This window comes from Rhipicephalus microplus, chromosome 8, assembly GCF_043290135.1.
Source record: "Rhipicephalus microplus isolate Deutch F79 chromosome 8, USDA_Rmic, whole genome shotgun sequence".
Classification (NCBI taxonomy): Eukaryota; Metazoa; Arthropoda; class Arachnida; order Ixodida; family Ixodidae; genus Rhipicephalus; species Rhipicephalus microplus.
This window is the reverse complement of record NC_134707.1, coordinates 46,521,583-46,534,406: the sequence shown is the minus strand read 5'-3', so window position 1 is coordinate 46,534,406 and position 12,824 is coordinate 46,521,583. Positions and strand designations below refer to the sequence as shown.

Here is a 12,824-nt window from a genome sequence, read left to right as displayed (position 1 = left end):
GGGGCTTACGTTCGATAGTTGGATCAGAAGAACGTAGTGTACCAATTGGAAAAACTGGGGAGTACCGAGGAATCTAAGGAAGAGAATTTCAGCTCTACTAGCTTGAAACTTAGGGAGTGGCGAAACATGCAGTGTTTTCTTTGGTGAGTCAGTACATTTTTTTCAAGCCTGAAAATGGCCATGTACAGAGGGGTGCTTCGAGCTCCACACATTTGTCCAAGAACTGCATTGGAATGGTGGTTGTGTTGAAACTTTATTCCCCGAAAAAAGGTCCTTAAGGGCAATCGTCCAGGTGCCAGGTGCAGAGGACATCGTCCCACGTCGGGACAGAGAGCCCGAACCTCTCCGGTTGCTCGCGGGCCTCCTGGACAGCTCGAAGTTGATCTCCTAGTGAAGCACTTATTGGCACTCTCGCCCAATGTTCCTGGTTGTTGGCGTAATTGTCGCTCGATGCACAGACACCTAGCATGTGGTTACATTGTACCCATTCACAACGCTGTTCACACACATCTCAGCTTAGCCTAAAATGCTCCTTTTTTACCTCCTCCCCTTTCTCAATCTTCCTCTCCTTTCATAAATGACTGGTATCAGTTCCACGCGTAATCTACAGAAGGGTATCTCAACTCCACTAATGATGTCGGGCTGTTTGTTGGACTGTCGCCTTCTTCAATTTCATTGAGCCGAGGGGGGGGGGGGGGGGGGAGGGAGTACAGCAATTTACCTAATTTTCTTGCCTACATCTGTACATAATGAACCGTGGCTATATGACACATCGTGACGACATTAGGCGGAGACAAGCTGAGGCCTTGACGGACTTCGCACCTAAAACGAGAGGTTGGAGTTGGCGTTGTTTCTGACGCATAACTATTCACCTACAGCGCGAAAAGTCCGTACATGACGACAGAAGGGAAGACGAAGAGCACTAGTCATTCTATCTTTTCTTGTAATTTGTTAATTTTTACCTGAGTAATTATTGACCCTTAGAACCATAAAAACTTACCAATGAGACCTTGATACAAACAAACTTTATTACGTCATCTATTTAGAAGCGAAGGATAGTTACTATAGGACCCCTTCTATTTGCTTTGTACACAAATGATATTGTAAACATTCCTTCATCTTCGAACATTATCCTATATGCCGATGACACTAACATCTTCTTTTCTGGTCCCAACCTAAAAGAACTTGAGCAGAGAGCGAATAGTTGGCTTGAAGAATTAGAGGGATGGCTGAGGGTAAATCAGCTGAGGTTAAACGTGAAAAAAAAACTAATTTCATTTTATTCCGTGCTAAAAACAAACCAATACACCACAACCCAAAACTATATTTTGGTAATTCAGAAATAACATGTACCAGTAGCTGCAAGTTTCTGGGCGTACACTTCCGCAATGACTTGAGCTGGTCTGATCACGTGAGTCATGTAAAACTGATAATGGCTCGATCCATTGGTGTTATAAGCCGTATTAACAATCTTCTTCCACATTCCGTGGCAAAGCAGCTATACTTTTCTCTCGTTCATTCGCATCTCACATACTGCAACTCAGTTTGGGGCACATGTAATAGGACCAATGCACAAAAATAATTACCATGCAACAAAAAGCATTGTAGCTAATAACTAAAAGGCCAGATAGACATAGACATAGCAATTTATTTTCTGTTTTTCGTGTATTGTGTTTCACTGAATGCTACAAACTTAAAGTGATCGTTCTTATTTATAATCGTATAAAACAAGATTTTGCTTCATTCAGCAATATGTATCTCACTCGTCACATTGAATATAAGTTACGAAGGACGTCACTTGTTTCAGCACGATCTAGAACAATTTATGGTACCCAAACACTTGACCATCAAATACTAGATATATGTAACAGTTTTCCTTCTGTAGTAGAATTATCACAGATAAGCAGATCTGTACATGATTTTAAAAAGAAAGTAAGATTACTCTTCGATCCAGGATGAAATGCTTGATGCAATATGTTTTGCCACTTGCGATGCAAACTTTTGTTCACCAGGTTGTACTTCACTGCATTTCAATTGTTAAGCAACGTACTATGTTAGCTCCACTTGAATTCTGAATTATGATGGCTACTATTGCACCTCTTCATTATGTAAATCTATTCACAACTTTATTCTGATGGACATATCAACATGAAATGGTGTTTTATGCTTTTTGTACTTCTATAGCGATATTGCTTGAAATTCCTTGACTTCTCTACAGTGATGCTGATGAATTGTGCTGTACTGGATGTTTTTCGCTTTCCTCACCACTGTCCTTTTTTTGTGTGTTTTTTGGTTCTTTTGTTCACGAAACTGTTTACACGAGTATATGTCTCACTCCTTTTTTTTTGTTTACGAGCCGGGATGTAGGCCTAGTCAGGAAACAGTTTCGTCTGTTCCCTTTTGCCTCATCTCGGTGGCATGTAACTGTTGTGTACACATGTCAGAATATAGTATTATTATTATTATTATTATTATTACGTCACTATGTTGAGTTGCAGCTTATCATGGTTCAGTTATCCTACTGCAGAATTTCACCTATTTCAGACTACGCAGTAAGACACGAAATAGAACAAAAAATGAAGTGAGCCACTTCGAATCAGTATTGTAGGGGTTAGGCTTTGTGCGGGGCGCGCAGAGTATAAAACAGGAAGAGTAGCGTCGCAAGTGCTTAAGAGAGCGCATAACCAAGGCAAGTTCGAATAGATACTTTATTGTTACTCGCGGTTGGGCGTTTTATTTTACTGATGTCTTTAGGCACCACTTTTTTTTTTCGATTACACTTCGTCGCATTACCGCACCGGGGCGCTAATGATCATGCGGCTTAGCAGGGGCGGGATCAGGTGGGTGCCAGGTCCATTTGTGGTAGTACGCTATCACGGTTTTTATCCACTCGAAGTAGTAGTCTACTCGTTCGTGCGCACTCGGTATATCCCTGCTGGCGTCACAGCTCTTCGGGAAGGATATGATGCCCACTTGATACGCCTTGTTGCCCTTCCATATTTCAACCGGTCCCCCGCCGTCACCCTGCAAACGTAAGGAAATAATTTGTACTGCTTAGTTCCATGCATACTTTTCCACAAATACACACTATCCCTCTTACCCCTTTCCCCATCACAGGGTTGCTAGCTGGTCTAACAACAGGCAAACCTCCCTGCGCTTCAGCTTATTTCTTTCCTCCTCCACCTGAAGAGAACTCTGGCGCTAGTGCCAATGGGAGCTTCAACTCAAGGTGCTTCAGCGAGCATGGGAGTGATGGGTAGCACATGTACTTCTCTATTTGTCTTGTCTTCGTACTTTCGACTCTCTTTGGCTTCGCGTGGCTTGCAGATGCTGTGTTGCGAAATGACAATCAGCAAATGTTTGGCAGTTACGCTTCATCGCCTTAAGCTTTTCGGATCACTCAGTCAAATCATGTCACGAATTTCAGAATGGTTTGTTCTTTTATTGAAAACGAATCTGAAAGGCGGCAATCTACACTGCTTCAAGTGCGTTCTAAGCACGCAAATGCTAACACTAGGCAAATCTGTACACTACTCATCGTTCTCGGGTTAGCTGTACAATCGCAGCACCAGATTCCCCTAAAGTTAATTTCAGGAAACTATATGGTTTGGAAGACGCTTATAAGAACGGCACACGTGAAGGATTTTCAGGACCACAGTGGTGGTCAGGTGGTTACGGTGCTCCGGTTGTTTATTCATTGTTCATGGGTGCGATACCGCCTGTGGCGGACCCATTTCTCTGAAGGCTGAGTGCAAAAGTCCCGTGCACTGTAACATGTCAGTGTAACATTGAACAATACCACGTAGTTGAATATCTAGAAGCCATCACTATATCATGCGCTGTTATTGTCATAATAGTTTTGACGCCTACAACACGCTGTTATCGTTAGAAAGTTTTCGAATATCGTACGCTAAGTTAGCGGGCGTCGTGGGCTTAGCGGTGGCGTAGGGGCGTCGTATGAGTTTTCGAATGGCGTTTGCCCAAGCAAACGCTGACTCTCGCTCACAGTACGTTCGCTCACCACCAAGGGTCTTTGCGAGCCTTGGGGGCCGCACGCCATTTCACATTTATTGCGCGTAGACCACAAGCGCTGATGGCGGTCAGCGTTATGACTCATGCGCACTAGCAGCGACCTAAATGAATAGCGCACGCAAAGCGTTGCGTATGCTGTTCGAAAACGCCATACTAATATTAGGAAATTTTAGAATAGCACACAACGAGCCCTTGCGGTGCGGTCACCGCCACTGCGCAAGCGTCGTACGTGAACCGCCTTTCGTGTTCGCGGCCCACCCACAGAAAATGCGAAATAGCGTGCGGTGATTGCAGCCCGCAAGGCCCGTAAAGTCTTGGTCTCGAGGCTATGTGTAGTTTCCGTGCATTTGAGTTTGCGGGGCAGCTAAAGTCTCTAGATTGTTATATGAGTTTGCGCGGCAGCTAAGTCCCTAGCAACGTTACTCATATAGTGCCCGCAACGCCCGCAACACCCGCAACGCCTGCAGCGCCTGCAAAAGTTATTCTACAGCTTCCTATTAAGACTGAGAGCAGTGAGGAAGCTAAAACAAAAAAAAGCATTCGGCATTCGCTCACCCTGTATGTTTGTTCGAAAGTGATGTGAGTGTAGAGAAACGCACGACAGGAATGAACACACAACTTCTTAGTAGTCGTTCTGTGTCTATCTTGCTCTGTTGGTTTGCGCCGCTACACTTGTACTCAAGTCGAAAACAACTAGCCCTAATTTCAGCTTCGTATGGAACACACAACGACATCACATTAAAGTTTTATTCCTTTGTGCATTCGCTCAGAAAAAGAATGTAGTCCGACTGGAGTTAACAGTTGCAACAGAATACCTCGCCGCCGGCAGGAACCGAACGTGCACACTTGGAATTCGCACGTTCCTTCGACTAGTGGACACTAATGCGCGGCATATAATGCGGACAGAATGAATAACACCTTCTCCCTCGTCAATGTGTCTTGACCACCCTCAGTGGTGTTCCTAATATAAACTCTGGTGATTGCATTACTGAGTTCAACGGCTCCATTAAGATGCCCCGTCGCAAGGTCAATGTGAGAAAAACTATTTTTGTTCCTCTACAACAATAAAATTAAAAAACTGTGGATGCATAATAGATATCATTTATTTTTACACTGTAACCATTGAACATGACTGACTGTAAAACGTTGGGTATTTAATTAGGCGCTAATTATGATTCAATGTTAAAGGTTAGTACAAGACAACATATTAGTTCATTTGTCCCCTATGTTTGCATATATTGTTGAAGTTATCGGTTTGCAATGCTCTACTCCATTATATAGACCAGTTTTTTTAGTGATCCCCTTACCTTGCATGGTCCTCTCTTGACACCCGCAGTGCACATCAATGTCTTACTGGTAAGAGCCTTGCGTTGTTTGATAACATTCAGTTTTTGTTTGCACCTCCAAAATGGCACAATCTTCACAGTGGCGTAGCGTAGTACTATATTCTGCATTATCCCTGCATGAAAAAAGACGGCTCTCACTGTCGTAAAGACGGCGACGGTCGTCAGTCGGCGCTGACTGACACTCCCACGTTTAAATTCACATATATTGGGAAGGTTGAGTATGATGTACTCGAAATCGTTAGCCACTTTCTCTATACACATGGCTTTATGCTCTCCCGTAGTAGAGTATTTCGTACTACGGATGGTTAACAACTTTTTCTAAACACATACGCAATGTTGGTAGGGAGATAGCCGCCGTGGTAACTTAGTGGTAGAACATCGAACGCGTTATTCTAAGGTCGCAGGTTCGATTCCTGCCCACGGCAAGATATCTTTTCACCCACGTTTTTTGACATTTACATTACCATTCGGTCTAATAACTTCCGCTATACGTTCCTAAGTATTATTGTCCGTTAAATAATATATATATATATATATATATTGATATATATATCAATAATTTTATATATATATTATATATATATATATTTCAATATAAAAAATAAATACCCGGACCTGTCGTGCCTTCCCTTCAAGTTCTATATATATATATATATATATATATATATATATATATATATATATATATATATATATAATAGGTTTCCTATAGGCTAAACGTACTTGGGAAGAGAAGACGCACAACTTAGGGGGTGTCTTAATTTCATCTGTAATGGTTTTGTACAATGGACCAGTCTTCGTCAGTGTTTGGGAACAAGTGCGCGCCTAGCATCGCATTTGTTCGCAAACCCTGACGAAGAGCGCCGCTCCACCGGTCACAACCAAATACACTTAAGACAACCACTAAGTTGTCTTTTCCTCTCTCTCTCTCTCTCTCTCTCTATATATATATATATATATATATATATACATATATATATATATATATATGTGTGTGTGTGTGTGTGTGTGTGTGTGTGTGTGTGTGTGTGTGTGTGTGTGTGTGTGTGTGTGTGTGTGTGTGGAGTGGGGATATGTACGGATAGCATGACTTCACTACGTGATTTGTGTTGTTGAGTGTTGGAAAATCTGCGAACCTGATATGAAATAACATATCACCTTTGCTATGCTGACATAATTAAAGAAACTGAATTCACAGCCTCATTTTCAGATAATATACATGGAACTCGCGTTTATCATGCATAACCATGAGTAGCGATTGAGCGGCGCGCCTATTGTAAAAGCACTGGTGAGCCACCCTTGAATTTTTTTTAGAGGCGAAGCTCTTAAAAGCGGCACCCGTTCGTCCCTCTTCGTAGTGCGTAACTTGTCTTACGCTTTGACCTGCAAGGTGGTGCCGGGGAAATATTTCTCCTGTGCGTTGTTGAACAATGCAAAATTCGCAGCGTGCGCGTAAACTTAAAGCCGAATTCTCCTGTCTCTCATTCCCCATTAGCCTCAATCGGCATGCACATTGAGCGCTATCTGACAAGAAAGGGTTGCTACGTTATAGTCGCTGGGTGTGACCCTTTTGGGTTTATAATTAGTGATCGTTGGGCCACAGTGCCATGAATACAGTGAACTAATATATACCATGAACTTGTGGTGGTTAAAGGTGGGAAGTAGACACGAAGCGTAAGCCGTAAGAAAGTGTGCGTGTGCCGCCTCTCATTTAGTACTTGGAATGTCCGCTGGATGGCGGTGCTTCTATATGCGGAATATATGATGAAAAGATGCGAGATGGTGGTACTTGGAGTGTTGACTAGAAGGACGAACGGGCACACAGACAGATGCATGGACGGACGCACGGATGGCTGCACGGCCGGATGGACGCATGGACGGACGCAGGGGCGGATGCATGGACAAACGCAGGGGCGGACGCACGGATGGGCATGCAGACGCACGAACAGACGCACGCAAGGACGGGCGGACGGATGCACGGATGGTCACACAGACAGACGCCTGGACGGACGGAAGCAAAAACGAATGGACGGTCGGATGCTTCGCCCCACTCTCCATCATTCACCCCGTGGATATGTTGCCATTTTTTTTAGATGCCGAGCATATAATAGTCGAGGCTTGTAGTGCGGCGCCGTCCGCAAGCTTCCTCCTCCTTCTTCCACCATCTGTGCATCCCTTCCTCCTCTACACACCGCGCGCACTTCACTCCTCCACCATCTGTGCACCCTTCCTCCTCTACACACCGCGTGCGCTTCTCCTCTCCACGAACATTCGCTAGCTGTATAACGTAGCGCGCATGCGCCGTCACGCTTCGAGAACATCGGCAGCTGACGCGCGTGCATGCGCCGTCGCGCTTCGAAAACATCGGCAGCTGACGCGCGCGCATGCGCCGTTGCGCTTCTCCCCCTTCTCGAACATTCGACAGCTGACAGTGCATGCGCCGTCGCGCTGTATATATACTCAAGGTCGGTGCTCGCTCGCTCAGTTGCCGCTCGTCGGTTGGTTTGTACGGCGCGTCGACGTCCGAGGTCGCAATGATCGACGTCCCTTCGACCAGCGCCGGCCAAAGTGTTGGCGGAACCGCAACCAAGTCGTCGTCCGAAGACAAGGCAGCGCGGAGAAGAGCTCGCGACGCCGAACGTAAACGTCGGCGTTGAGCGGAAGATGCTCAACTTAGAGAACGTGAAGCCGCTGAGAGACGTCAGCGTCGAGCAGCAGCACCGGATTCGGCCGCTTTGAAACGTAAGCGTCGACAAGAGGACCCGGACTTTAACACCCCGTTAACCAATTATATGCTCCGCATCCTCCTCAGTGTTCCCCCGAGGGAAGCTGCGGGCAATTTTTTTTAAACGTGAAGGGCGTGACAAGACTTCATGAGAACTGTTTCGAGTACATCACATATTAGGGCGAAAGTCTAATGGTGTAATCCATTGGCAGATTCGGAGCACTTCCACTAATACTTCATTCTGCTCTATGAGGGCTAAGTCTATTCCACTGGCAGATTGAGAGTGCTCCCTTAATGTTCCATTGGCCTATCTGGAGCAGCTACTTCGCGATATCACTCCACAAAGCAACTTTTCCTGTTCCGCGAAAATTGACGGATTCGACCAGATGTCGCAAACACCCCGTGCCTTGAAACAGTGCCAACTATGGTCGCACCAACGAACGCTGTTCGCGTCAGAGCTCAGGTTTTGCTAGCGTATAACTGTAGCGTCGCTCTGCCCATTATGCCCACTCAAGCAAGGAGAGAGACGCGCGCATCGCGTTCCAATCTGACCCTGCCATTTGCTCCACAGCGGGCGCGTGTGTTCTATTGGTAGATTCCCTTCTGTGGCCCTTCGCCAGAGTGGAGTGCTTCAGCGGAGAGTTCATGGGTCACTTGGAATTCGCCAACGAACGACGCCATAGGTAAACAACTCCGCCTGTTGGTTTGGCGTGTTTGCACGTGAAAGGCGCGAAGAAAATGGACATTGAGAGAGAGACTTATTGTGTGTTAGTACGTGTGTCTCTCCTTGTGCGTTGTCGTCGTTGCACCTTTTACATCTGATAGCTATAGGTACTGAACACCACATAGTTTCCTAAAATTAACTAGAGGGAACTCTGGCGCTGCGACCGTTCAGCGACCATGGGAATGATGGGTAGTACACACATTTGCCTAGTCTTCGTACTTGCGGGCGGCGAATCGTACTTGCGACTTCGTTTATTGCTGTGTTTTGGTTTTGTTTTGAAAGGGAAATTCAACCCTTTTGAACTTTGTGACCTGATTCGAAATGGTAAGCATAAAAGAATAAGGTTGTGAAGTGCGAACGCTGAACCGTCGCTACCTTTTTTTCTTTTCATGAGAAAACAGCTCCAAGCCACACAAACACACACGGAGCCAGAAGCAGGCCAGGAGTACGAAAGTTAGACACATGTGTGTACTACTTATCATTCTCATGCTCGCTGAAGTGCCGTGTGTTGCAGCTCCCTCAGACACTAGCGCCTGAGTTCCCTCTAGTGTATATTAGGGGACTCTATGCTCAACACTGCAGCATACAGGGTATTTCAATAATCAAGCGTGTCCCGAAAGCGAACAAAGACAGAAATCAGCAATAGCGCACTGCCATTTTATTTAAAAAGTTTCAGTATCAAGTCACACTAGGTAAATTACCTTTTTTTATTTTTTACGAACGTGAAATTTTAACACCTTAAAGCTTGCAATATAAAATTTCTCTTGAATATTGAATAAATTTTTCACTTGGGTGTCACTGTAAGTATACATTTTTATATTCGCTAAAAACCAAAAAATGCTGCAGATATTTGGCAAATGAAATAACCTATTGTGCCTGTCACTTCTTACGGGTAAAATAACCAGTTTACAAAAAGAACAAAAAGATTGCGAATTTTCCCATTTACATCATTCCAACAGTATGTTATTAATCACACCTGTTGAGCTTAGCTACCGTTTTCTAAGGTATTACTTCAAAGATTTTACAATGTGCTGAAGCCTCTCCTCACAGGCGTCATCATAGCAGACTCAACGACCTGGTTTGGAAGTTGAGCTCCTTCACTTGAATTGAAGATCACTAACAGTAAAAAAACAGAATGAAAGCTTGAGCGAGTTGTTATGCGTTCGTCTTGGTTTAACAGCGCACAGGAGACGATGATGAAGTAAAAGAACAAATACAGGTGCTGTCTATGTTTTTTTTTTTTTTTTGCTTCGTCGTCGTCTCGAGTGCGCTTTTCAACCAAGATGAAAAAAAAAAAATCCTGGGACCTCGGCCTCTGTTTTCGCAAAGCGCTAGGCCACCAAGGCTCTCTTGTGCATCTTGAGGACTTCCGGACATGACGAGCGCTTGTGAATGAACAACGCAAGACCCTGTTTGTAGTTTCAAGCTCTTTCTTACTCTTATTTCTTTTTCTCTATTCCTTTCTTCTCTATTTTTCTCTTTCCCTCACCTGAAGTGTAGAGTATACCCAAGCAAGCCAAAGCTTAACCTCTCTGCATTTGCTGTCTATTTCTCTCTCTCTCTTTCTCTTGGAGACGTTTTTTCTTACCACCTGAGATCGATGAATTTCTAACCATAATATCTCACGAGTATTTAAAAGCAAAATGCGTACTCACATCCCCATCCCAGCACACTTGCGTTTTTGTACACAAGATTCTCTCGTTTTTCCATGAGGCATATAGGGCGGGCAAGCTTGGTCCTGTTAATAGTCTTAAAGAGCTGAAAAAAATGTAATTAATCACTAAAAGTTGTCATTGAATTCTAAACTGGTCGGTGCATGCACTCTTCGACTTGCCAGTGAAATGGACAGTGCTCAACTCGGCTGTCTCTAACAACAGAGCGTCGTGCACGAAACAGAGCGGGCGACATCTGCTGTCGCAAATACGCCACATCTGAGCATGCGCGGTGCCAGTGATGTGCCTGCCTCGCAATACTGATCCCTGTTTATTGTCGCGGATGCAACAACTGCTTTGGCCATCGAAAGCTCTCTGAGCGATTCAGCGTAAAAACAAGAAAGAAAGACGAAGTAAAACTGTTGTCGCTGTGATATGATATCACGAAGCGATAATATTTCTTTTTTATTGTTGTTTTATTTCAATTTTGTAATGTTGACAGCGCTTCGACAGCCAAAGCAGCCATCGCGGCCGCGGAGATACAGAAGGGTGGAAACTGCAGGGCAGGCACATCATTGGCGCCGCGCATGCTAAGATGGGGCGTATTTGCGACTGCAGATGTCACTCGTGCAGTTCCGCGCGCGACGCTCAGTCGTTATAGAGTGCCTACTTGAGCACTATACGTGACATAGCCAAAAATGGTTTGTTCAGTCTAGCTTAAAGGTTAGCACACATACCGCAATCAGGTTGGTCGCATGTAAACCTAAACTAACGAGAATGTTTTGCGACATCAACTTCAAATATGTTTTTTTTTGGGGGGGGGAGGCTTCGTTACGCTTGCCCTATTAAAAAAATAGGGGCTGAAACGCTACCATTAAGAGATATTAGTGCAATATGCCTCAACAATAACACATCAACAGTAACACAACACCTACACGCTGTGAGAATAAATTCGTGCGCAAATCACGTGGAAACTTTTCGGTAGTTTCACAAACTATTAAAATTTATGTATAAATCAATAACCTGCAGGTTCCTAAATATTTTGTTCCCGAAACTTGGAAAGAAACTATCTCTATTCAACATATAGCACAGTATGTAATCTTGTTTACAAAATGTTGTTTTTGTGCCATTCATCAGCATGTGCTCAATGTTTTTCAGGTTGATTTTCTTTTTGCCTTAATTTTCAGTGCGCTTCACATAGGTGATATTATGAAACGTCAATTTCTTACTAGCGTCACCTGTCTCACTAGAAATGTAGTGGCACGGAAGCCAAAAGCAATAGGTTCACCTCTTCCTTCGTGTAACACTCACCCGGAGGAGAGCAACGTTGTGCAGTCTCGTGAGTGGATTGAAGCCCGGATGTATAATTATATCACGTGCCCGGCGGAAGTTACCTTTTCTTCTCTCTGTCTCGCTGTAGTACACTTCCACGATGCTAGCCAATACTCCTTTTCCTTGATCCAGGCTGAAGTGTAAAATATATACTGACACCAAACATTGAAAAAAGTCTACAATACTAAGGCCTTAAGATATTTATTGTCATTATGATGTAAGCATTTCAGTCTCCGAGAAATCCTATGTCCATGTCGAACACGTGTTCTACAGAAACGAACACTAATACTGATTCATTGATTTATTGATCGATTGATTGATATGTGGGATTTCACGTCCCAAAACCACCATATGATTATAAGAGATGCCGTAGTGGAGGGCTCCGGAAATTTCGACCACCTGCGGCTCTTTAACGTGCACCCAAATCTGAGCACACGGGCCTACATTTCCGCCTCTATTGGAAATGCAGCCGCTGCAGCCCAGCGGGGATTCAATCCCGCGACAATCCGGTCAGCAGCTTAGTACCTTAGCCACTAGGACACCGCGGCGGGGCGAAACACTAATACTAATAAATTAATTTGAAGGGAACTGTTCCTTCAAAACATTTGAAGAGAACACGCACCCAATATTACTTGATGGGCCGGCTTACAGAGTCGTCTTAATCGCGCAGCGCAGACCGACTGGCTCATCCTACGCCGACAAGAGCTCTCGCTGAGTGTTGACCCGTCCTCGGACTTCTGCGACCATGTCCATCTCTCCCATCTTTTACTTACTTCCGTATGTGGCTGTCCTTTCAGCTTTTTCTCCTCCTGCTCCTCTCTCTATTACTATATTGTGGGCATATTGTTGGGCGTCTTATCAAGGCCGGCGTAATTTGTCTACCCCGCACCTCCACCACGTATGAAGTCCTGGTAGTCTTGGTTGCGAAAGCGTTTAATTGAGGAAAGACCTCGCAAAACGAACGGGCAGAGCCAGTACACACACGATGACGATGATGATGACCCACAGTGGCA

General features: G+C 44.6%; 1 protein-coding gene across 1 annotated transcript in view; it reads right to left on the bottom strand.

The window, feature by feature from the left end:
• Positions 1–2,689: 2,689 nt before the first annotated feature.
• LOC119165382 (serine protease 28) overlaps positions 2,690–12,824 on the bottom strand; it is a 28,936-nt gene continuing 18,801 nt past the window's right edge. Inside the window, exons 5-8 of the mRNA XM_075870490.1 lie at positions 11,791–11,944; positions 10,483–10,585; positions 5,340–5,491; positions 2,690–3,024 (exon numbers count right to left, since the gene is read on the bottom strand). Of these exons, the coding sequence (XP_075726605.1) occupies positions 2,806–3,024; positions 5,340–5,491; positions 10,483–10,585; positions 11,791–11,944 (628 nt within the window). The 3' untranslated portion in view covers positions 2,690–2,805. The remainder of the gene's footprint in view (positions 3,025–5,339; positions 5,492–10,482; positions 10,586–11,790; positions 11,945–12,824) is intronic.